Below are 27437 nucleotides of genomic sequence, written 5' to 3'. Positions count from 1 at the left end.
CATGAGAATTGTAACTCAATTATATGCGCACATAGCTTTGAGAATTATTATTAGTAATATTTAAACTTATATACGTTACTACTTTCATTTCTGATCTTCTTCTGTTTAACAGTGACCCACAAGTATTGCAGGCGTACAACAATACTGACATTATTCTGAGGCTACCCGGAGGGAAACGTATACGAGACATCAAATGGTTGAGCGTTTGGTGCAGGAGATTTACGGTGAGTGAGATTGCAGTAGATCAGTGAGATCTTGATGTTATGAGTGTGTCGACACTGTCGAGTCTTTCCCATCTACGGATTTTCTCTTCAAGAGGAATTTGAGATTCCAATTAATTCGCCTATAAAATTTTATTTGATAAAATACCATGCGCTGCCATATCGAAAATCGTTCTTCGTGATGGTAAGATGTTCGCCGCTTCACTTTTCGATGTATCGCGCGCGCGACACGACATTTCATTCCAAACGCTACGATGCGCGGAGAATAGAGATAACTTGATTTTTGAGGAGGTCCAGGGAAGCTCTATCGGACGTACATTCGAGGTCAATGGTGCGTATGAGATGGATACGGAAGCCGCCGAATTCGAGGGTCCACGTGTGTATGTGTATGTGTATGTGTATGTGTGCGTGCACGTGCGTACACGCGAGTCGGTGGTAAGCTTCTCTTTTCTCGGCTTTCCCTTTTCGCTTCTCCATTCGGGTGCACACCGGTTTAAACGCGCGTGCGATTCAGCATCTCTTTATCTCACTTGTATGTTTCTCGCGCGTGCGAGCGAGTAAACACGAGGTATATTATATGAGGTATATTATATGAACAATTCATATCATATTCTAATAAGTTCAAAGAAATACTAAACTGTATATTTATATGTTAAAACAGTTAGTTTCACTTTGGAGAACTTAAAAACAATGATGCGACATGTGTGTACGATTATTTGTGAAGCTAATGGCTTCAGTGTGTGTCTTTATTTTTCCAGTATAAGATTTTCCAATTTCTAAGTGGTTTTATACACTCCTTTTCCTTCTTTCTTATATTTTATACCATGTATATGGTATGAAATATAAAAAAGACGACGGAATGCAATGGTTTCTCTTGCTTTTCATCTTACGCTGTACCTTTACTTTCCAGTTAATCCAGTTTAGCTCTTGCATCTCCTCTCGTCAGGAAGTACACAAATTAAAAGATATATCCGCAGATATATCCTCTTAAACAGATTTCACCTTCTCGCTTGAGTCGACGCTTGAAAATCTCGGTGCAGGCACGGGTCCACAGTTTAAACCGGGACTACCCCTCTGCAGGTCTCCCTTTCCCTTCCTTTTATCGGGCATACACATATGAATATAACGACACACAAGCGGGATATCGCGCTGCCTCTAGGAAAGGGAAAAGGTTTGAGGCGAGCATATCGACGGTAGAGAGCAGAGCTTTTGCTCTTATATTAGGAGGGCTTTAATATCGAAGTCTGAGGGGTGCTCCCGCACCGTGACAACCCTCCATCAGACACGCTCTGTCACCGCAAAACGCGCTGTCCGCCGCCTACGATCTATTCTACCGGGTGTCCCATTACGATCGCCGCGAGTCATCGTCCGGGTTTTAGCATGAATCGCTCTCGTTTACGGCCGCCCCACCGATCGACGAGCGTAAACCTCCGATTTTGCCCGAAGGGTAGATTTCATATGACGGTACGTCGGCTACATTTGTATCATCTTGTAAAAAGTACGAAGAAGAAAGTACTACGAGAGTAATGAGCATTCTTGTTATAAGAGAATTATTGATGATGCTTAATTCACTGACAGTGCATTGATTAAAGCGTCGAGTAACACAAAAGATGAAGCGTTGAAATACAATTATCTCAAGAGTAAATGCAGAGACTTTACGTAACCTTTCGACCACGTTACATTTCTCTGTTACGATACCAAACAATGTAATGAATTTAATCTTTCACGCGGTCGTCACTTACGGTGTTTGTGTCCGAGTTGTTTTCCCGAATAACCGTACCATCCAGACAAGTAGAAACGATTTTCGATTAAACGAGATATTTCTTGATTACGGTCACAAAAGGAAATCTTATAACGCGCATCATTGAAACGTTTCCCAGAGTTTGTTACCTCCACACGTACACACATGCTTCTCTCTCTCCTTCTGATTCGCCGAAGAACCAAATCTCTCCATAGGATGACTGATACTACACGGTGTGTAAGAGGGAGGTGTAGATTTTGCTTGGATATTTGGTAGACAGGAGCTGTCTGTCAGTCAGCACTCCCTCGCGTTACCCCCGAAGAGAGGATGTATTGTCAGGGTAAGCCCTCTTCTCGCTCTTTCCTTCTTCCATTCCTCCTCCTCTCTTCCCTCTACTGCTCACCCTCTCCCATCCTTTTCTTTATTTCTCGGAGTTCTCCTTCCGTTTCCTCTCAAAGACCCTCTCCCCAACCCCTCAACTCGGTATCCTTCTTCCTTCAAATCCAGCCAGGCTCCCTTTCAAAGGAACAGAGATATCCTTCGACGATATCAAACCGTCGTTCAATGGACTACTGATTCAGGTGGGATTTAGTAATTTTTTTCTCCGTCTATCCTGTCTTCTGTCCGTCGTCCGAAGCGGGCAGTCATGCCACTTTTCACGTGTATATCGCACGACGCAGGGACGGCACGAGAAGGTGGAAGCACAACCACCCGTTATTCAGTCGCGATCTTATCCAACCTCGGTGGTGCTCGGCTCTCGCAAGGGAATTGGAACCGTTAAAGCTGTTGATCGGCTCTTGCCCTCTCTCCTTCCGCCTCCTTCGTTTTCCTTCTCTTACACTTCTCGATATTTCATTCTCTCTTGATGTCTCTCTCAGCCGCTATTAATCGCGTCCTTACGTCTCGCGCTGTAAATGCATGAGCGGAAGAATGCCATTGAACGAATCGGAGGTTCAGACCAAGTCCCACTTCTTTTGCTTATAAATGCCACTTAGGAAAAATCTTGGATATCCGGTGTATAATAATTTAAGATTTAATGCGCTGCGCGTCGGGAATGTAAATCAAGCGACGTGGGATATACCGCGCTTAATTTCCGGGTTCGGATTTTATATTTTGCACATAATAATGAGCAATACTATCTGGAAAATTATATAAAGTTTACCTGCATTTCGAATAGATTTTAACATTATTTTTACTAAAAGAGTATTCTTCATAACTGCAAACATCCATACATGATAATGTATATGTACCATACCTTATTTATACACGATCATATCACATATTATTACAAAAACTTTTTAAACCAATAAAGTAATATGATAAATCACGTGTAGTTCCGTTAATATTGGGCGACTTCCGCAAGAGTGATACATCGATCGATTACAGCATTTTTCACTTTCGGGCTGACCTATGCGTGACGTGAACTGCTATACTACTCGCGTGATTATCCGATCGCGTCTCTTGCAGCGTGACTCAGTCGTGCATCCGATTATATCAGCACACGAATCATGTAAAAATAGATTTCATCATCTTTTAGATAAATAATCTTTTATCTTATAGAAAAATAGATTACGCTATCTACGGCGTTCACGCGCTCACACGTGTTACATCATCAGTTTTGAGAAATACAATGATGTTAGCAATTCGAGACTTTTGCGAGACTTTTGTACACAACAGTATTTGCTTCTTGTCACCTTTTTTGTTATCTTCTTGTTATAATATTCTAGTCGTTCTTGAGTTCAGCTTCTTCCACCTATCTTTGTTTATTTTTTTGTTCGTTTTTAACATTCTACCGCTTAATATATTATACTTTTTTTATCCATCTTTCGAATCTCTTCAACTCTACGTCTTGCACTATTTTCCTGCATTTTATTTCTATATGTTTATTACGATTTAAATTGAGCAAATATTTCAGATATTCAGTATCATATCCTGATCCTTGTCAGTTTTTATGCATTCTGTCTATTTTTCCTTTTATGAGATATTTGCATGTTGTTGTTGAATATCTTTAATATATGTATATTTTATATAGAAAATACTTGGTTGCATCAAGTAATATCACGTTTAAAAAAATAATGTTACTCTTTTTAGAAAACAAGACCATTCCATTCCAAAGAAAAAATCGTTTTCACCTTTTTCACCTCTTTCTGCGTTTTTTGTACACGGGTTTTCTTTTCGTGTTGAGAAACGGTAATATTTCCGGATGAAATTTAGCTCACGCGAACGTACAGAAGTCAGTGACCGTCCTGGTAGCCGAGTTCCATTCGGAAAAAGAAATGGTCGTCCCGTAGTTGCGTCATAGGGTATTTGCATCTGAATTCTCCAGTCTCTTTTCTGTGTGGCACCCTGGGGTTAATTAAACGCCTCATAGTTTTCGGGGTGGGATGACGAAGTACGGTTGCTTCTGGCACCAAGTGGACGATTCGACCCTGCCCAAGAGCGTCAATTAATAACCGCTTAGAATGGATTTCTGGAGACCCACAAGAGTGCACACGTATACGCAAGTGGAGAATCGGTCCTGGCCAAGCATATGATAATCTTGTGTTTATTAAAGTTTTAATAATTATTTAAGCTGCAATTATCACAGATTATTAAAGTTGAAGTGAATGTGTGTTATACCATTGTGTCTGCAATGTTTTTTATTTACTATTACTTACTTATTTTATTGTAAACTTTTTACGTGCCTTTACTTATTCTAGCTTGATAGTGTTTTAACACGACTTGACAAAATTGGGATGAAATATTCGCTAATGGAGCCAACAAAAACAGCAATAATAGTAATAATAAAAAATGCGACGCATATTTTTCGCGTTACGCTTGCACAATTTATTATGTATAAAGTGCATTATTAATACATTAATACATCGTATTATTTTATAGCTCTCCGTTTTTTTATCGCATATCGGGATAAATACTTGCAAATGTTATCCATGTCAGAATCATTTCCAGTTGAAAGTCTACGGTCCCGTCAGTCGTTTCGATGAAATAATAAAATTTCGTGACGTGCAAGCGATTTCGCAATGCCGTCAACAATATCAAACATAAAAGCGACATTGATAAGTTCATGGTGGCGTACGTAAAAGCTTTGAAACGTTTTTTCTATATATTGACATCATTCATTGTATTGGCGTGGCGAAAGCTTTCCAAGCACGTCGTATAACTTCGGAAATCGTTCCATGCCGTTAGGTCCTTGGTCTTTCGCTGAAGTCAACGTTAATAATCGATTTCATATCGGACTTCGTGATATGCCTTCTCGTAGAGTACTTGGAAAAGATTACGGGAGATTTTCATTCGAATGTAACGCTCTCTCTCTTGAAATATTTTGTTTGTTTGCGTTGTCTTTTCATATGATGCCGTGTAATTATTTCCATCTTATAGGTATTATAATTCGCGACATCTCTGTATAAATAAATGTCAATTATTCATGGAACAATTCAGGATACAATGTTCTTGAAATCATGTCAATCTAATAAGAATTAGTTTTCCTTCAATAATATTTAGATGTAGATAATTATACATATTCAATATTCGTACATTTTTGAAAAGAAAATGCTTTTTAAACAAATCTAAATATTGCAAATTTCTATTTTGTCTCATAGTTTTATTTTCACGTACGTTCTTGCTAAATTACAATCTTTTCATATCGCATATTTGCATATTATTATTTTTGCTTTGGCTAAACATTTTCGTACGTGGACCAATCTTACTAAAGCAACAGTAATTCGCACGATGAGTGTAGTTGAAATCTACTCATTGATATGAGCATTAATAGTCTTGATAAATCGACGAAACACGTGTCAGCGGATGATGCAGTAGCGATCGGCATGCATTTCCATGTACGATGTACAAATCGGTGATATCCATTAATGGTTCGCGAACTTCATCCATAAGTTATGAAATTATTATGTGATCATTAAATTCAAAGTTCTAACCAAAAATGTAGGAATTAGTCTTATTAATCTTATTAATTTTTCCACGTAATAGCACGCAGAGGATAGCAAAATTATAATCTATATAATAACTGACAAATTACAGATTTTGTTTAAAAATACATTATATTATTCGGTCATTAACTAAGTAATCGCGATCGCGTTTAGATGGCAATGAATCAAACTAAACACATATTTATAACAGTACACATACTTATAACAGTAATATAGTCATACATTAGTTTTATACCAGAATAAACAACCTTTAAAAAACAAAATTCTTCAAAATATCGCTACATCGTTGCCTTCTACGTGACGCGTCGCTAAAGTACAATTGCGATAGGTTAACTTTCCTTATTAACAGCGAGTTACAGCGATGCCTTATTGGTAGTAGCGCAACAGCTAGCATGCTGGATATTGCTCCCAGGAAACAATCGTTTCCCCGATAACGTGTTTCGAGTGTTCAGAGCTTCATCGATCACGCAGAAAATGACTATCCGCGAACGGCAGAAATCTCGACGTCGCGTCGATCGATTCGGCGTCGCGCGATCACCCGGCACGTAATGCCTCGTATTCGCGGGTAAACGCGGGGCGAGCGCGCTGATACCTGCGCGCGCGAACGCACGCATGCATACCCATATATACACACGCACGCATACACAGAGAGAGAGAGAGAGAGAGAATCACAACCACACACGCAGCTGTGAGCGTGGACGGAGGACATGGAAAACGGACGATCAGGAATTGAGGCAAGGTTGATAGTCCTGGATAACAGTGGCGCAGGCGCATACGCGACAATACCCGGTCGATGTTGGCCGGGGCTGGCTGACTGGCTGGCTGGTAGCCGAGGATGTTCTCTTGCTCTCTCTCTCGCTCTTCCATTCGCTTTCTCTGTGTCCTCCCTTGCCACCCCGCAGACATCATCCACTTTCGGTCCCTCTCTTTCGTCACACAACCCTTTTCCCTGCGCATTTCTGCGTTTCCTCCCTCTGCGTCCGTTCCGTCATTCTGCGACTTTGAGTCCTCGTTATATCATGCGTTGCCATTCTGTCCATCCACCGGTCCATTTCTGGAAAATGACGTGGCAGTTTTGCATTTTTCTGTCCTTTCCTCTCCTTCCGTTCTTGTTGCTTTCGCTTTTTCGGTCGGTTCTGTCCTCCCTCTTGCTCTTCACACAGGTGTTGTCTCACTTCCTCCGGTTGTATCCGTGTCGCGATACCCCGAGTCTCGTGTGCCGCCATTTTGAACGGAATCATCCCCATGAGCCTGGTAACTAGTAGCGAGGCGTCGAGACCAAAGGTTAAGAATGTTATCTGTGAAGGTCGGAATTTTGTATAAAGAAAACAACGTTTGCTCGAAAGGAAGTGTAACGGTTGTGATAGAATTTTTTATTAGAACATATTATTCTTGTATTAGAAGAGATACACGAAAGCATTTTTTAAGCATACCAGATTTCTGCATCTTCAATATACCTATATTTAAACTTCACTTTAACCGCTTGCACGTTAGAAGAAAATAGACGTTGTCTGAATTAATTCAAAGTGTTAATGAAAATGTTTGCCTTTAATTTTTATTTTCTTATGTTTAATATTCATGCTCGAAAACTATAATAATAGATATGCAAATTGAGCATTTCTATGCGCACGCGCGTGTATGTGTGATAGAGTTTCGTTGCAATACACATACTCGAAACCATACATGAAACCATGTACCAAAATATGCATTGTATCAAAACCATTGTATTGTATCTAATTTCTCAAATTCCCTGCACATTAATATTGCTTTGTTATCATTTTTGTTATTATTTCCCTCGTTCATACAATATATCCCACATTTATTTCCGCAATTTTAGTAACGGTTGCTTCACACACGCGTAAATGTCTCGCGAAGATCATTTATTTCACCTGCTAAGGTCTTAAACGTGTAATGAAACGTATCTCGTCCAACCAGACCTAATTCTGGCAAACTTGAAAGTCAAGTACGGAGGATACACGTGTAATTTCGATGGTAGGTCCAGGGACGTCGAGCGCCATTTTGACATCACGTATGCATCGACTCGTCGTCGTGGGTGTAGATTCTGACTGATGTGCGTCGATGTATCGGATCACATCGAACACATAGAGATGCACCGATGTATACATGTCTCGTGCAACATTCGGGGTTCAATGGTAGCTCGATCGAAAACGGATAAATCGATGTAGCTGACGGAAACTAGTTCCCAAACTGATTTAGAAGTTCTCAAATCGTAATGATTGCGCCTAACCTGATGCACGGCCTCCCGCAGCTGATGTATTCATCCCTCGTGGTGCAAAGCACATACAACCGTGCACATATAAATATATCATATATAACTTCACTGCGCAAATAGCGCAAATAGCTTCTAATAACGAATGAAAAAGAGTAGGTTGTCCTTATTTTTTAATCTGTGTAAACAGCGTTGTTGCGTTCTCCATTGTATCGTCGCGATATATCCCGGTGCCTTTATTCGATGGGAGGACGTGCTTTTCTCTGACAATTAGTATGCGTAAAAATGATTACCGCGGCTTTGTCTAGATAAACAGAAAAATTGCTCTTTTGTTTTCAACGCAAAATAGCGAAATACCAAACGCACTGATATTTCCTTCGTGATGTAGAAAATTCGATTTTCACTTTAGAGTCGGTTCATTTACACTGAATAAATACTGATAAAAAAAGAAGTACCATTAGTTGACAATGGTTTCACACTTTTTATTTCAAGGAAACAAAATTTCGGGAGATTATCAGACTTTTTAAATAGATATCGACTGCGCACGGTGGAAAATGATCGTTCCATGCAATATTGAGTGAAATATGAAGGAATCGGGCAAACTGCGGGTAAGACGTACGTAAGAATAGCTGAAGGATAATGTAGAAAAACGGAATACGCTGGAAAGTAAAACGAAGTTGGTGTCGCGTGCGTCTAACCGCAACTGCGTATTTCAACAAAAGTTATTATTTTTACCCGACGGAAAGGCTCTCTGTTTCCCCTCTCTTCGCCGGCCGTGCTGTAGCCAGTGTATCCTCTCTCTCTCTCTCTCTCTCTCTCTCTCTCTCTCTCTCTCTCTCTATCTATCTATCTATCTCTCTCGCCTTCCAACACGCCGATTGGACGGGAGCTTGCGAAAGTTCCAGGTATCCCGGAGGACCGCCCACCGGTCCTTCTGTCGCCGGGAAAGTTTCGTCATTCGTACTACAGCAAGATGGGCAACTGCTACTAATATCGTCGTAATGGCAATGGTGTATACCTGAAAGAGAAAAAGAAAAAGGCCAGCCTAGTTCACTTACAGAGTCACAATGGAGGGGTATTGTTGTAAAACAGAGGAAAGAATTCATTTCTGCAACGTGCGCATTAGCCTAAAAGAAAAGGAAAAACTGGAACTGGAAACCGATTTCAATACTGATACATGAATGTAGGACGCACGTGTAATGATAAAATATTTTTACGTGATTCATACGTGATGATAAAAGAACTTTAGTTGTCCATCGCGCACAATGAAATTCTTCGCGAAAGCATTTTTCAGAGTAATTTTAAGTAAAATAAAAGAAGATGCAATTGTTTGATATCTCTCTTTTTGAGTTTGATAGGAAGTTGAAAACTTTTAGCTTAACAGACTAACAATAAAATTATCATCTACTTCTCAAACATTACCATTCATTCTTCAACTCTTCTCTGAGTTGTCTGAAGAGCAAGAAATTGTCTCGACTTAGCGTAGGTTAAACTGCTCGAACAAACACAACTTTTGATGTTCTGAATGACTATCATGACGCGTGGAATACAATTATTGGCACTTTGTGGACACTTAAGTGCCATTGCTGAGTTAACAGTTGTGGTTCCGACGTTCGCTTTTCGTTGCAGTTTGCGTCTCACGAGCGCTTTTAGGTAGCCCTAAGCGAAATCTCCGTGTCGATTAATCCGTTATACTGCCTCTGGTATTTCGCTGTTGAAGCCAGATTTTTAAGTGATGCTCGAAATTCACGTAATTAGACTGGCCCAGTGAAACATAGTTAACAAGAGCTTATCCGGGGTAGTAAAAGTTTCGGTTAAAAAAAACTCCATTAAAATCTCGCGGCCAAGATATAGGAGGTATTAGGACGAGGCGGAGGGGACGTAGGAGACTCGTTTAATTTATCACCTACTTAAAGTCTGACGATCTCGCGAATGGAAGGCCTTTTTAGCTCGGGTTTCAATCCGCTATCTCTTTTGCGCTGTCAATCCCTCTCTTGATCCTGCTCTCATGCCAATGGCTTGTCCTTCGACTTTGAATCGGGATTTTATGGGAGCGCTTATAAAAGGATACGTCTTGATCTTGTTAAAGTAAAGTGATATCGATATATATTTAGATTGCACTTTCAATACAAATTTCATTTCCATCGAACAATCTTGTATCTCATAACAATCTAGGTTTTTGTTAATTTGATATCTTCAGTCTCAGAAAAAAATTAAGAAAATTATAATGCAAGTATTGAAATTGTAAGAAAATATTAATAAAACACTTGGCATTACAAGAAGACGAAAATGCAAACCGTGGAATCTGCGCTTTCAGTACGAATTTTATTTTCATCGAATAATCTTGTATGTATTTTGTAACAATCTGATTGTTTGTAATTTTATACTTTCAATATCAAAAAGAATCAGTAAGAATTAAAATCATAATACAATAATGTTGATAAAGTCAAAGTTCGTAACAAAGTATTAATAAAGCACTTGGCTATTATAAGAAGACACGAAAATGCAAACTGTCGAATTTTAGAAGGCCAGTTTTATGAATATCATAAACATCAAATATACTTAGAAATCTTGTCTATAGTAATATTCTTTAGTCAGTTCATTAACGGTATTGCTAACTTGAAATAAAAAAGAAGCATAAATAATATACACAATTCCATATAAACATAAAATAATAATCTATTAGGCTGTGTAAATTATGTAAATTTTGTAAATCATGTAATTTATATCCTATATAGATAAGTTTAAGAAAGTGTAAATGTGTAAATGTGTAACTGTTTAAAGGTAGTAGGATGAAATTATATAAGTTAAGTAAAAAGAAAGAACAGGAATATTTAATATTTAGTATTTAGTATGTAAACCAAGTCCGTTCTTGACGAAAGTTGAAATAAATTGAATTGAAATAATCTATTAGGCAAATTAATTCGGTCTTTTAAAATGAAGAAATTGAGCCTTTATTTAGTTTCTTTTTTACGAGGGGAAATTTATCAGCTGTCCGATATACAGACGAAAAAAGGTATTAGAAAATGGTGGCGAATATTTCGAAGATTAACATGTTTATTATTTTTTTGTAATAAAAGCTCCGAATTAATTTGCACACTTAGGTACTTAACACGATAAAAATGTGTCACGCTTCTACATAAAGTATAAAGTATAAAGTAAAAGAAAATGCAATAGCATCATTCCTTGTTTTATCGACTTCGCTCCAAGATACGTACACATCGTTTAAGATCTACCATGTTACAGCATTACTCATGCTTTTAATAGACCCAGAAGAATAATGCGTGCATCGCATCGCGGAAACGATAAACCGCCTCTCGTCACGCGGTTTCGATGCGCTCGTACGACCGGCGAAATGCTCACAAGGGATGATGCTATTGCGCGCGCGCCTAACGAGTGTCGATGTCTCAATTTCCAAAACGACGTGCGTCTCCTGACAGGGGGTGATTGTGTCGTAGGGGACGGATGGCACCACGTGCGCCGACGAGGGGTGATACGGACCTGATAAGGCGCTAAAATAATATACAGTCTCAGCTCGGGACCGGGATCTCCGCGATATGTAACGCTCTTGCGCCACGTCTCTCATTCGTTCCCTTTTCCTTCTTTCCCCACCTCTTTCTTTCTCTATTTTCCTCCCTCGTTTTGCCCCTTTGTCTCTCTCTGTCCCTCTCGCTTACCGATTTGCACTGCCGCTTTATTCCCCTCCTTCTCTCGAATTGTTTCTCGATGCTATCCGTGACTCTCCAGTTTGTTAGGGGGATTTATTTGATTGAATATCGACTGCTCGAGTAGGAGAGACAGAGAAAGAGAGACCCACCCACGGGTTATAACGGGTGTATCAGTAGCGCACAGATCCTAGTTGCGTAGGAGGGGCGAAAAGACAGCCCCCGTAATACGTAAGCAAGAGAAGAAAGGAAGACGCGTTATGTATTTATTACTTCTTTCGGCAAAGACGGATATTATTATGACGTTATATATAGACGTTATTATTATTAGATTATTTAAATACTAAGAGAATTTTTTATTCGGTTTAGCAGCGCCAAGTAGTTTCAAAAAACACATTTGTATTGACATATTTATATATGTATATGTATTAAAATATTTATTCGTATCAATTCAAATATCTTATGAATGTACTTAAGATGGTCTTAAATAAGAATCAACAATGAATATCGGCCAAAGAGTAATAATAAAAAGTAATAGATTTTCTGGTTTGCATAAATACCCATTGTACCTAGTTGGCGCAATTTGTTGATATCATTAGTTTTGTAGAGTTGTTTTTTGAAAGAACTTCGGGTGTGTAGAATTCTTTTTTGAAAGAACTTCGGGCGCGTATACTTGGCGCTTTTTTGTACCTTTTTTAAAAAGGTAATTTTGTTGTGATTTCACACATTTTGTAGTGTGAAGTATTCTTTTTTATACTATATGAGGATTTGCATAACACGAAACATTATCTGTATTTTGTAAACCATGTAAACCCCAAGCAATATTTTGCCGTGATATTTTATTTTGACAATTCTCTTGAAGCAATTACTTTTGACAATGCCCATGGAACATCTTTCACTTTGCGATAGCGTTCTTTTGTAACAATAATTTACAATGAGATTTTGAGGCATAAAACTTAAAATTTAGGCTCGATTGCACCTTTGTGTTTTTATAAAGGGCACATAAAAAAGAGACGAAGAGTGAATTAAGAGTGAATATTCTCAATTATAAGCTTTATAATAAATATTTTAAATATTTTACTATTTTAATTTTTTAATTATATCGATATCTCTTAACAAATGGCAAAGTTAGCTATTTTTTATTTAAACAAATGGTAATAACTTTTAAAAGGGCAACTACAAACGAAACAACTAGAAACGATTCTGAAAATGATAGCGCAAGCGGATTCGCGATATATTAACAAATGGCAAAAGTAGCTATTTTTCATTTAAACAAATTAATTAAAATGTTAATTAATACCTTTTGAACAGTTCAACTACAAACAAAACGAAACTACAAACGATTGTCAAAAATTCAGCACAATAAGATTCGCGATATCTCAATCCGTATATCCGTGTGACTTACACATGACGGTCGGGTCGATAAGTTAGAGTTTTCTAATGTAGAGCCTCTACATACATATGATCGTTATGTGTGAGTCACACGTAAACGGAGCTGCTGCCATCTCGACGAAAAAGAACGAACTGTACAAACGACTACGACGTTTCTTAAATGAAATTTTCCAATTTCATCCAATTTCAGACTTTGCATCGCCATATCTCCGCTCTTAAGGCACGTACAAGAAAAATGAAAACACTTTTATTATATAATTCGACCCCAAGCTATCCATTGAGCCTACTTAGAAGTTGATCCGTTCAGCGGTTATTGAGATCTAATAATCTGAGTGTCTGCGAAAGCGTCGCTTCGCGTAAAGAGTCACGGTGCGGTCTCGCTGCGCGTATACTTGGCGCGAGACACTACCGTGTCTCTTGATGACGTTTCGCTATTCTTGGTAATATCGATTGTATCGAATATTAGCTGATAACATCTCAAAGGACTTACTGAGATTTAATTATATCAAATATAGTTTAGAACTTTTTATAAATATTATCTTTGCTTTATGTCCTTTCAGAAAAACTGCTTAATTGTTTTTCAGATTTAGATACCCATAGTTTTGCAATTGTTCAAAATTGACTTACACTGTGTGTACTTGTTATACTTATTGTACCGAAAGCACAATATTTGTTGCAGACGAGATCACGAACAGTGAATTGACGTTAATCCAGTATAGAGCTTTAACCAAGAGCATGCTCAAGACAATCGTACGAATCTCTCGCGATCAAATTTGTGCGCAGCCTCGAGCATTTTATCGGTTTTGGAAGGCAGGACAAACACCTTTCGTTGGACCGTCAAAGATAACTGTTTACGAGCGATTGTTGTGCACCCGCTTGAACACGTTCGTATCGATGTAGTTGGTATACTTGGCGCGAGACACTACCGTGTCTCTTGAAAAGTCCCAAACTTCTATACAAGACTGATAGCAAGAAAACAAGAATAACACGAAGTCGTTACGATAAACATATATATCTATGTGTTTGTTACGCCATTAACTAAGTATAATTAATTAAGTAATTCGGATCGCGTTTAGATGACAATACGACTCAATGTAGTAATGTTTTGGAGAATTTTTTGTGTTTTTTGTTTTTTAAAACTTGCTATTCTGATATAAAATTAATATACGACAAACTATGTTGTATATTACCATAAGTGTGTGTTTAGTTTGATTCATCGCCACCTTGATCAGACCCAGATTATTTTATTAATGACTTAATATTAGATGCGCAAATTCGGTGCCTTTTTTGAAGAAATTGAGCCTTTATTATAAAAAGATAATAAACATGTCAATCTTCGAAATATTTTTTATCATTTTCTAACATTGTTTCTTTATCTATGGGCAGTTAACGAATTCCCTCTCGAAAAAAGAGAAAATAAATAAAAACTCAATTTCTGTAAAAAAAGCATCAAATTAATTGTTATATTTTGCACACTCAATGAAAAGTCAGCAAAATTGCCGATTTAGTTCTATAATTTCGATAAATTTCACGTGAGATCCTGATAAGTAAATTTCCATTCTCGATGCTGTATTCTCGATATTCCATGGCTTCTTCCAATATTACAAGAAAAAGAAGCAAGAGGCAAGTACAAGGAGAGATCTCTACTTGCGGGCTTCAGTGCATCGCTTATTCTTGCCATACGAGACCTACGCTCCTGGCTGGCGCATACGCACACGCGTACGGAAACTTGCATAATAGACCCTGATCCGAATCTAAATCTGAGCTTACGAGATAAACAGTCTATTAGGGAGGAGGCGGCGTTGCAGCTACCCTGCACGAAACCTCGGGAAGCAGGGGGTGTAACAGCTACATCAAAGGTATCGGATTGACGAGGAACCCTTGCGTATCCCGGTTTATAAACCGGGAGATACGCATCCTCCTCCCTCTCTCTCTGCCCTTTCTCTCTCCTTCTCGTTCTCTGTCTCTTTTTCTCGTAATAGTCGCCAATCGCGTCGGATCGAAATGAGCGCAAAGCTAGCACTTTCTTAGAAAATTATCGCGGAAAAATTAGACCGATAGAGATTCGCGTAAGTTTGAACGATTTCGAGGGGCTGTTTGTTAAGTTCTCCAAAAATACCGTTCAGCCCTATTGATTTACAAGTATTTCTTGCGGTCTGAATTGCAACCAGGTTACTCTTGCAATTGAAATTGCAGTATGTAGTAATTATATGGCACGATATTCTGTGACCGTTATGATGTGCAAATTATAATCTGTATTGATATTTGCGCAGATTGTTTTAGGATACACTCGACTTGAGTGCCACTCACTTAATTATTGGCGATATTTTGTTATCGAGTGAAACCATGTATGCCGATATCTACACAATTGAATCGGTTGCAAGTGGTTTTAAAATTCTGGTAATGGTCGAATATTTGATAATCCAGTTGTAATATAATCGCCTTGTCACTTTCTGAAAGTGAAAGAAAGGACCACGAAAAACTATAGATTAAATATTATATATAGTTTTCCCATTAAACTTCTCATTATTTTATCCAAATTTATTGCGATTTATGAACATGCACTTAAAAATAGCCTGTGAATGCTAACCGATCGCTTTTATATGAAGAGATATATTCCCCCCCCCCTCTTCATATTTTTTACCATGTTTTTGGTACCATATTTTATGAGTATTAATCAATTTTTAATTCAGTTAAAGTTCATTGTTTAGTTTATACTCCATATCTCCGTACTTACAATTAGCTTTAATAATAATTTGCCATTGATATATTGGATCAGTTCGATTTGAGTTTTGCATCATATTTTACTTTATTGCATTCAGTAGAAACAAATTATTCATCAACTAAGCAATTGATCGTTGTCTATGATATAAACATTATCAATATTGTTTCCTGTATTACATGTAAATTGATTTGAAAAAGTGAAACTCGAACCAACTTTTCGACCGATCCAATATTATTCCACGCTCGTTAGATTGTTTGACGTAAATAAAACAATGTCAAACAAACGCAAAGCAGTCGTGGGATCGTTAAACGGAATTAAACGTGGAAATATTGCGTTTTTCCTATATACATATTTGTGTCTCACTTCCAACGCCGCGAGTCTTCCGAAACGTACTGTCACGTGTATTAACGCTCGCGGAACTATATTTCATATTTCACAGCGAATTACATTCTGCCTATCGTAAGTTGTGACGTGGGTCGCGAATCAACACGTCGGCATGTGGGCGTTCATTTTGACGAATGAAAAATACGCATATTTGCCATATCGTCGTTTAATATCAGTAAAGCTGTCTATAATTAAGCTATCTATAATACAGCTGCTTGCGCAGGTGGTATTAAATTTCTCGTATATACATATATATCAACGTGGGAAGCTAATGTCGACGAACCGAGTAATTTCTTGTTTTAGAAAAGGACTACATACAGTGGGTGGAAAAAGTATTCGTACATTAAGAAATTTTACAGAAAATAATGTATTTTTATGTAATAATAAGTAATAGAGAAATAATTATTTTATATTATAAAATCTCTCTTTCTTAATAATATTTCAGAAACACAACTTATAAATTATAATATTTTATACTTCAAAATAATAAGATAACAATATTTTCTCTAAAATTTCTTAGTGTACGAATACTTTTCCACCCACTGTATGTCTTCCGCGTCAGTTAAATTACGGAAATTCAGTTTGAAATTTGTGATGCTTTGAGTTATGATTATATATGTACATATATATAAATTATTGGAAACTATGTTGCGATATAAACAATTTGTAATAAAGATGTTAATGTGTCGTATAAAATATTTCGAGATATAAGATATGTACGAAATAATTGTTTTCAATCAGAAAATGTAAGAAATGTTAAATTGGTAGCGTAATATATCTGTTATGTAATAAATTGCAACAGTATTGCAATATTAATATTTTTTAAATATATTATTGATTTTGCTTATCAATATACATACACAATTTTTTTATTAAAAATTTTGATTCAAATTTTTTTATTTGTTTTTTTCACGAAGCGATATAAAAAATGTTATATTTAATTTCTAGGAGAGATTTTAAATTTGGTTGATAAATATTTTTGATTTCTTAAGATGGAAAATATTGGATAACTGTAGCTCTTCTTGACAATAGTAAGATAATAAGACAGCGTGATTGTAAGTATGCTCCATTCAAAATGCCATTAAGCCATCTCGCGACTCATTCGTAGAGAACATTTCTGGGCTCAGCGTACACCGAGCCATCAGTTAGTCGAGGGCGGCATGATTGACGAGCCCTTAAACGAAATGGGATTAATGTGCATGCAAATTTCGGAGACTCGAGGGAATCCGACCCAACACGTCAATAATAATTATTATTAATGATGAAATTATCGTGTGAGACCGTTGACTTCGACTCAAAACGATCCGTGAGAAATCCAGAAATTAGTATCCCTCACATGCAAATTGCTTCTGCAAAAGTAACATAAAATCCACACTGATTTGACTGTAAACAGATTAGCAGTTAATGACTCGCGTACGGTACAATTATGTGCATGTCTAGTTTGCAAATTATATATATTAAGAAAAAATTATGAAAAGGAATAAAACGGGATTTTCAATTGCGTTTTATAAATTGAATTACAATACATTATTTATAAATAAACGTTAAAACGTATTTATAACGTACATAGAGTAAGTATGGGATAGATAACTATAACTTTTTTAATTGCTGAAAACATACCTCATTCTTCAATTAAAAAGTTTTAAAAAATAAGCTATTACAGTATTATTTTAATGTTTTCTGTCATGAAACAATGGTTTTAGAAAAAACATTGGGACAGCTCGTGCCAATTGCTTTAGCAAAATTCATATAGTAATTCTTAATACAAAGTTTTGCGTTTGAATTTTGTTAAAAACATCTGCACGAATCCTCCGGTAACGCGAAACTTTGTATTAAGAATTAATACAAAGGTTTGCATTTAAACTTTGTTAAAAAGATCGGCACAGACTTTCCGGTCAATTCAGTATAATCTTCACAAAAATTATTTTAAAAATACAAAGACTTTAGCCATCTCTCCTATAAGTCCGGGATAGACGATCATAGAGTCCAAAGTTGCTTGGGCAGCCCTAAAATTAATGTAAAAGTAAAGAAAAGAGAGGAAAGGAATTCTAGACTAGTTAGGTTTAGACTAATTAAGCACATTCTTATAGTTTTAGAAAAACAAGTTTTGATAAAAATGCTTAATAGCATCTTTTAGATTCTTTTTTTTTCTACTTTCCACAGGTACTCGCTTTAGGTATATATTTGTTGTGAAAAGAAGAGGGAAATTGTGTAAAAATTATAATAATAACAATAATTCCACGAGTTACCAACTATTTCAGAGCTTTATGGCCATTTCATTTGATTGTCCGAGAGATGACCATAGCATCACATAAAATATAGCGAGCACAAAGTGAAACTGTACGATGTCAACTACACGCGAGAGTATTAACTATATAATTTAAACTTAAACTTACTTATTAGGGGTGTAATTTAGTTTTCAGGGTTTTGCAAGAGATGACTTTTTGTCAGTATTTTCGAAGACATTCTAATGACAGTTGTTGATTCTTAAAGTTCTAGCATGAATCCATGACATTTAGTCATTTACTAGCAATAAAAGTCATGTTTGTACCATCATAAAAATGGAGGTTTCAAAAGAGCATTTTCGACATTCGTTGCTTTTGTTTTTTAATCAGAAAGAAAACTGCGGCTGAGAATTATAAGGTAAATAGTAAACTTAAACTTATAAACTTTGTGTGAAAACTTATGGTGATGTTGCCCCATCAATTAAGACGTGAATACTGGTTTAGACGATTCAAAAGTGGTAATTTCGATATAAGTGATAAAGAACGCTCGAGACAATTAAAAAAGCTTGAAAATGTAGATTTGCAAGCATTATTGGACGAAAATTCAACACAATCCACTTCAGAACTTGCCAGAGCAGTAAATGTTGATCATACAATGGTTACCAAACATGATATGGGAAAGAAAACTCAAGAAGAAAACCTTCAAAACTAAATTACATCCCTAATAGTTCTCTCTTAGTTACTCTCAGTTTAAGTTAGATATTTTCGATACTTATACGGAAATAGAAATATACGAACAAATTTTCAGTAGCTGATAAAATAAGAAATGGAAATATTTTCCTAATTATGACGTTTTTCTGCAGAATGTTAAATTTCCTGTTACAAACACAATTAAAGTTTACCACAGACTGAATGATACATAATTCTGTAGCCAGGAGCGAAACTAGAGCGATTGATCATTTCTTCCGTGTGGTCATCTATATTCTGGAATTACGTAAATAAAATTAAATTCCTATTTACCTTATCAGAATTGCAAATTATGCTACTATCATAAAATGTATTAAAGATATATTATAATAGGTGATGTTTATATTCTTATAATTACCCGTATTCACACACACAAAGTATCTTTTGTAATGGCATAACTTGAGTTTTGTCAACGGGAAAACAATAGAAGCTGTAGGCTGTCATTTATTTAATTTATATATCGCCACATTTTTGATAATTTGTTATAAAAGACAATCGGAGACATTAATTATAGAGTTGGAGAGTTCTTCTAAACTTTAAAAGATGCGAGCAAAATATTCCTCGAGAATGGAAATGCAAATTACGGCGCGAGTAACAGTAAATGCAAATGTTAAATTTTCCAGCCAGTTGTGCTTGTTAGAGATGAAATTAGCGCACGACTGTATATCACATAAAGGAACTTCTGCAAAACCGAAGAAACTCCTACCGTTGATTTGTGTACCACAACCACGCGCAGAATTCTGTATAACACATAGGTACTTCCTAACTTCCAGTGCATATTCCTCAGCATAAGAAGGCTTCACGAAAAACTCGTAGCTTTATTATGATTTCAAAGACTTGATTAACGAATTATTTGCCAACTGAGACTTCTATTTTCTCCAAATATCAAACTTGAGAATTTTACCTAGGGTTACAGCCACCTCAATGTGAGAAGCTAGAGTTAAGAATGGCACAATTTAAGAATAAGTTATCGGGTGCAGGTGCAAATTCGAAGCTGATGCTCAACAAATTATTTAGTTTACTCAACTTTCTACTATCAGTATTCAATTTTGCTATGGATCGTTTATCGTTTCTCTATAGTGAACCATTAACAGGCAGCAACGTTAAGAAATTGTTGCTTTGTCACTCAAAGTGACGCATTGATTAACTTGCAAGAAGCCAACCGTGTTCATGGACATTTCTCAAATTCAAAGAACGTCTTTTCTGGCAACGAAGAAACTTGGCTATAGAATGACTTAACTGAACAGAATTTTCCTTTAAATACACAAAGTTGTCAAATCTATTCAATATTAATGACAAAAGTTTCTTTAAATTCGTGTTACATAAAGATTAACTCTTAATGTTTAAATTCAAATTAAAGAAAATTTTCCTCATTTCGAGAGACAAAGAAAAAGTTTGTGAAAGTAGTTGATGTGAATTACTTTGTTGTAGTTTTCACGATTACTTTAAAGATCTCAAAGTTTTTCTACTCTTTTTAAATAATCATAAATAATATAATGAATAAATCAACATTTACTCGTGTATTAATGTATACGTGTATTGTTCATGAATATAGTAAAATCTTAGACCATATAAGTATGGACCGCCAGTAGGCTGTATATCCTATAGCAAAATGAAGCGAAAAGTGTTGCCAAGTATAACGGTTTTTAGTTACTTACAATCCACGTGAAAATCAATTTGCTATCTTTACAAAATTCTATCGTTATTTTATATTTTGTTATCTTTTATTCTTAATTTGTATTTATAATTAATTAATTAAAAATGCATTTTATAATTGTTTTATATTAATTTAGGAAGATAATGTGAATTTAAAAATATATATACCACGCAAATATACAGGGTGTCCCGGGTTTTAACCGACAAACTGCGGGAGCATATTCTACTAGTGGAAATAAGAAAAAATTCTTATATCGAGTTTGCTTAGAAATGCTTTATTACAAAGTTATAAACCAATATTGAAAAGAAATATGAGATAAGTAACAACGGAACATAGTGTAGAATTTGGAAGGTCGAAGATGTTTATGTTATGTGTATTCACATGTATTCATGTTCACTATGTTGAAACGATTCAGTATGATTGTTACTTTCACAACAGTAGCTGTTAGATTTCAATCGTCGTGTCAACTAGCAATTACTATCAGAATGCCAAAAGTGTTTTCAAATGAGGAATACACTGATATTGATTTCGTGTACGGATTCTGTGACGGAAATGCACGAGTTGCCGTACGAGAGTATCAACGTAGATTTCCTAACAGGAGAGTACCAGATAGATTTAAAGCAACGAATTACTAATTCAGTTACTGAGATGCAACAAAATTTTCAGGAATGTCGTACTGTAACAAATTCTGTACTACGTCGATGTCTAGCTTGTATCGATGTGCAAGGACAACATTTTGAAATGCGTCACTAAATCATTGCGTAGATAATTTTTATTTTTGTGAAAAAATCCGTTGTTACTTATCTCATATTTCTTTTCAATATTGGTTTATAACTTTGTAATAAAGCATTTCTAAGCAAACTCGATATAAGAATTTTTTCTTATTTCCACTAGTAGAATATGCTCCCGCAGTTTGTCGGTTAAAATCCGGGACACCCTGTATGTAAATTTATATATATATATTAAAATTATTAATTTATATGTTTTATAAAACAATAACTCGGCATGGTTTAAGGTTTTTAATAATAATAAATAATACACACATGTTTATTTCACTTGATACGTTTGTACGATTTTCTGCTAGTTTACGGTATAAACTATAGCAAATTCTGTTAGTCCTTGGTTAGTGATATCGCTCTTTTTGACAACCAACCTGAACATAGCCATTAATGGTCCATATACTTATACTAGCGTCCCCCGTCACGCGGGCTTCGCCCGCGATATTATGTGTAGAATTAAATAAAAACACATTTTACCCCTTCTCACCCGTTAGGGGTGGAATTTCGGAAAACCCACCCTTAGTGAGCACCTACGTAATAGTAGGAATATACCCTTAAAATTTCAAGTCGATAGATGCAGTGGTTCGGGCTGCACGTTGATGAGTCAGTGAGTGGTATTTGGCTTATATATATATAGAAGATGGTCTAAGAGTAAAATATATCTAACTTTATAAATATATCTAACTTTAGAGATTTAAGGTAACAGTGAACTCATCTACGAAAGCTTTTAAAAGAGGATTTTGTTTTAGCTCGAAACTCGATTATATTGTTTTCCTCTCTCACACACACACACACGCACGCACGCACGCACACGCACACACACACACACAACGAGGAAAATCCACCCGATGAAGGCTAGCATAATATAAATCCGCTATTTTGCCATTCACGAATAGATTTGTTCAGGGTTTCGGAATGAGTTGAGAAATCGTCGCGAACGTTGAATTTTCTCCCATAAAATGCTCCCTGGAGAAAGAGGAGCCCGTTCGCTATACGGAGGGTGGAATCCATTTCTCGAATTTTATGAACCTTCGACCGATAACTTGCTTCTTCACTTTCTGTCTCTTTCCCTCTCTCCTCTCGACTTCCTTCTCACGCGTTGAAACGTTTGACGGAACTTGGAATATAAAAGAGCCGAAACCCCTCATCTCTTTCCTCTCTCGGTCAGTCAATTCGAACGGTGGGTAGGGAATGATAGATCGGCTCCTTGAATGACACCGCATGTAAATGCACGTAAAGGATGTAAATGCATGTCTCTAAAAGAATAAATTAGCGCTGTGACGATTTTGGTGAAGTTGCTCCAATTCCACGAAGATCAAGAATACAACATATGATCGATATAATAAAATTATAAAATATATTATACAATTATCGATCATATATGTTGTATTCTTTAATCTTAAATATTTCATGTTACACATATACACATACACACACAAGAGTTATCATTCACACACAGTAATGTTGGATAACAATAAAAAAAGCATTTTTATACAATTAAAATATAGTATTGATAAAATATTTAGAGAGGAGAGTGTAGAGATTTATAATTAATAATATAAATTATATAATTGTAGAAATAATTGAGATTATAAAGAGCCAATGAGTTTTGCATAAAACAAAAATATAAAATATATTACATATATTATTTTATATGTTACAGGTGGATTTTGGTGACGTTTTCATACCGTCTGATCTGAAAGTACCGAAATTACAAGTACTTCCCGAATTTTCGAGATTGGCGCACGGTCTTCGCAGTGGTAATATCAGTATTCTAGACAGCAAAACCATTTACATACCGAATTTGCATTACGATGGTGGCGGTCCAGATGCTTACTTTTGGGTAGGCAATGGTACAGAACCCAGCCATTTTGGTATCAAGGTTCCCAATGAAGTAGGCAGGTCAGTTGAGAAACACAACCAGTAAAACGATCCATAAATTACTTGACATGAAAATTGTTATTATTGATCACTACTTAATACATGTATATTTAAGATTTGACCAACAGTTTAAATTGTTAATTTGCTATGGTATAATTTTCTTTAAAATTAAGCAGCAAGTATACATTTTATTCTATTTATTTAATATATAATAACCCAGCAAACACAGTCATATAACAATGATATTGCCATAATATAACAGAATGTAACACGCAATATAACATGTTCGTTACATATAACGTATATGTTAGTTGTAATTTCCCACTCAAACGAAATTGCAGTAATATAACAATAATATAACGTGTTACTAAAATGTTATTTAAATGTTATATAGATGGAATATATATTATTTATTCTTTCTTCCTCTCTCTACAACTACGGGTGCATGTTTAATTTATTTTCCTAAACGTTATGTACAAGTTCGTACTTTCCTCTTATTTATTATTCGTTCAAAAATGTACCACTTCATCGTAGAAATGGACTTACGATACAAGTTGTGCCCTGCCGTGATCACCGTTCCTATATATATTTTGTATTATATTTTGCATGCGAGAAACGAAGCCATTTACCGGACAACTCTTCATCTGAATGTTAAAATTGATATATAACATAGACATAATATGCAAATATTACAGTTATATAATATCGCATATTTCAGTTATATTACTGTTATATTATTATAACCAATGTATAACAGTTTTATAACGCAGTTATATTGCAGTTACAAAGTAAATTATGCAACCTCAACATTAATAACATATAACAGTTGTTATATTACGTGTTACTTCTGTGTTATATAATAGTTATATTTTGTGTTTGCTGGGAAGGCTTATATGTATAATTATTTTGAATGTATAATTATCTTTTCTATGTTTATAAATCTTACTTTGAGAAAGTGTGTAAGTTGTTTTATTACCTTCTATAAATATAAACTCTCTGTTATTGGGAAATAATCTTTAATTCTTAGAAAGAACTTGTGCAAAAGAAAATATATTATGTATTTTTATTAGATTTTATCTGCTCAACTTAACGAGATGATTATTAATTTTATCCTTCGACAGTTCGGCACCATTAAGAGGATATCAAGGAGAGGATATCGAGATTGTGCTACCGGGGAATCTGACAGTATACGACATCAATTGGCTTGCGGTGTGGTGTGTCGAATACAGACACAATTTCGGGCACGTTCTAATTCCAAAGGACCTCGATGTTCCACCGGCTCTCGGCCAGACGAAAATTACGGTAAACCAAAATGAGTTCGTCAATCCACCGACCTGATATGCCCCAAACTTTCATGCCTTACGAACCCTCATTAACGTTCACTATGAAATGATAATATACAAGACTTCGCTCTTTGATATGCATGAAAGGCCTTAATGTATTGAATGCACTGTGAAGAGGGACATTCGCGTCTTTCTATGGTAAACTACACGCGCGTAATCCCATCCAACCTTGCTGACATTCTAGGTTTAATAAACCCGCACTGGCAAGAGAGTCTCGTTTTTAATCATCTTTTAAACTGTCGTAACTATAATTTTCTTGATGAAATAAGACTAAGACTAAATAAATCTTCTTAGTATTTAGTTTTAGTGCTTTTCTGATAATATAACGATTGTCAAGAGTTTGCCGTTAAAATTCGATTGCTCTACGTTTCCTTGTCACAACGTAATTTTCTCCCTATAATAATGTCAATCTTGATTTTTAAATGGAACAGCCACCGTGGTGGTACAATCCAGTAAGTACAATACGATCGATGCACGGGCGATAATCCGCCGTGTTGAAGTTACAGTTCGCACTTTTGCTTCTTTTTTCCAGACGAGCAGCACACCGCCTAACAAGCAGGCGAACAACTGCAAAGAAATGCTGCAAGGCCGCGTTCAAGTGCAGTGGCAACTAATGGGAGAGGATGTGCAGATTCGGGTCTCGGGACGTATCAGGGAAGACCAATACGTAGCATTTGGGCTGTCAGGTAAAGAGGGCAAGGCTGAAATGCTCGGTGGCGATGTCGTCGTGATCGGATACGACAATAGAACCGGCAAGTTCATCGCCGAGGATTACTACATGTCGGACTTTGCCCAGTGTGATGGCAAGAGGGGCGTGTGCCCCGATAAGAGGGTCGGTGGAAGAAACGATGCGGTATTCGTGCACGGAGAACGAAAAAACGGCATAACAACAGGTATATTTCTCCGTACGTCGAAAATACGTTAGAAATTAAATAACTACGTTAGGAATACGGAGTAAATGATAACTAACTAATTACCGCACATTTGACTATTACGTGTGCAAATTAATTAATTAATTAATTTTCTTTTTTTTCGAAAAGAGATTTGTCAACTGCTCGATAGATGAAGAAAAATATTAGAAAATGATGGCAAATATTTCGAAGATTGACATGTTAATTATTTTTTTCGGATAAACTTCCGCAAAGCACCCACACCCGATTTACGTGAAATCCATTTTTCCAAATGAAAATTCGGAAAAATCTATTTTAGGATATTTATTTTGAGTCATTTCGAACATTTTCACCAAAAAACACGTAAATCGGGTGTGGGTGCCTTTCGGAAGTTCAGCCTTTTTTTAAATAAAGGTTTAATTTCTTAAAAAAAAACTGAATTAATTTGTATACCTAATATAATTGTCATGACACATCATATACCTTTTTTCTATCATTTTAAAGATCAAAAACGAGTAAAACGATAATGATAATGATTATACGTTAAATTAAATTTAATATATATATATATATATATATATATATATATATTCCTGTACGTCGGTATGTGTTGTGTGTGTGTGTGCGCGCGCGCATGATTTAAAAATTGCAAGCAATTTACCTACTTTACAATAAAAAGAACTTGACGTTTAATTAAATTTAATTTAACGTATAATCATTATCATTATCGTTTTACTCGTTTTTGATCTTTAAAATGATAGAAAAAAGGTATATGATGTGTCATGACAATTATATTAGGTGTACAAATTAATTCAGTTTTTTTTAAATATATATATATATATATATACACAAAGTAAGCTAAGATATGAAATAAAGTTAATAATTGATTATTGTATAGCTGTCAATTATGTTAATTGTCTATAGTTACATACACGCGCCCACTGAGGACCAACGAGCCAGTGAAAGACAAGATGATACCGGAAAGGGAAACGACCGTGATCGCTGCCATCGGCCCTCTGAATTCACAGGGTGAAGCCAATGCTCATGAGAGATTGGATAAGACCACCGAGGACATTCGTATCGATTTTACGTCGCCCAGGAATGTCCACGACTGTACTAATTCTCTGTACGATATTCCGGACGAGTCCGAGCTCGAGCCCTGGACACCGGCCGTTATCACTGATGCGGATACTTTCACTGCAAGAATCGGACCGACTGGTGCGAAAAGAGGATACTCGCGAATAACAGGTATTAATTGCGATGCATTTTTGTCGATGTCGTTACATATGTGTAATACCTTCCTAATTCCTTTTTATAACACGAAATTATTTTGACAGATCAGATACAATTTTATTAAATTGTGATTAACAAAAAATATTTATCTCATCAATTTGCCGACGTATTTTATTCAGTCTATACAAAAGTTCTTACGTTAGTCTTGTTTCAGTGCTCTTGATGCTCGTGATATTATTATCGAAATTTGAAATAAATTCTTGCTTCTTTTACATTTTTGAAGAAGTTTGGCATCAAAGTTTATAAAATATATGTCATATGTCATGATTTCGTGATAAACATAACTTTGAAAAACAATAATGAACACGATGAGCAATGAA

At 35.9% G+C, this 27437-nt stretch overlaps 1 protein-coding gene and 1 long non-coding RNA gene across 3 annotated transcripts in view; one reads left to right on the top strand and one right to left on the bottom strand.

Moving 5' to 3' along the window:
* LOC105284976 (protein Skeletor, isoforms B/C) overlaps nucleotides 1–27437 on the top strand; it is a 62313-nt gene that overhangs the window by 31758 nt on the left and 3118 nt on the right. The window contains exons 4-9 of one of the 2 annotated variants that reach the window (XM_026972903.1): nucleotides 113–224; nucleotides 23374–23612; nucleotides 24713–24893; nucleotides 25366–25386; nucleotides 25467–25827; nucleotides 26749–27072. In XM_026972903.1, the coding sequence (XP_026828704.1) occupies nucleotides 113–224; nucleotides 23374–23612; nucleotides 24713–24893; nucleotides 25366–25386; nucleotides 25467–25827; nucleotides 26749–27072 (1238 nt within the window). The remainder of the gene's footprint in view (nucleotides 1–112; nucleotides 225–23373; nucleotides 23613–24712; nucleotides 24894–25365; nucleotides 25387–25466; nucleotides 25828–26748; nucleotides 27073–27437) is intronic. The other variant, XM_026972904.1, reaches the window with a different exon arrangement.
* LOC105284300 lies at nucleotides 3738–12116 on the bottom strand. Its single transcript, XR_894850.3, has 2 exons — nucleotides 8756–12116; nucleotides 3738–7204 (listed from the first exon to the last, which is right to left on the bottom strand). It is a non-coding gene; the product is annotated as an uncharacterized LOC105284300 (long non-coding RNA).

This window comes from Ooceraea biroi, chromosome 10 (assembly GCF_003672135.1).
Source record: "Ooceraea biroi isolate clonal line C1 chromosome 10, Obir_v5.4, whole genome shotgun sequence".
NCBI lineage: Eukaryota > Metazoa > Arthropoda > Insecta > Hymenoptera > Formicidae > Ooceraea > Ooceraea biroi.
The sequence above is the reverse complement of the archived record's forward strand: the minus strand, read 5'-3'. Positions and strand labels throughout refer to the sequence as shown.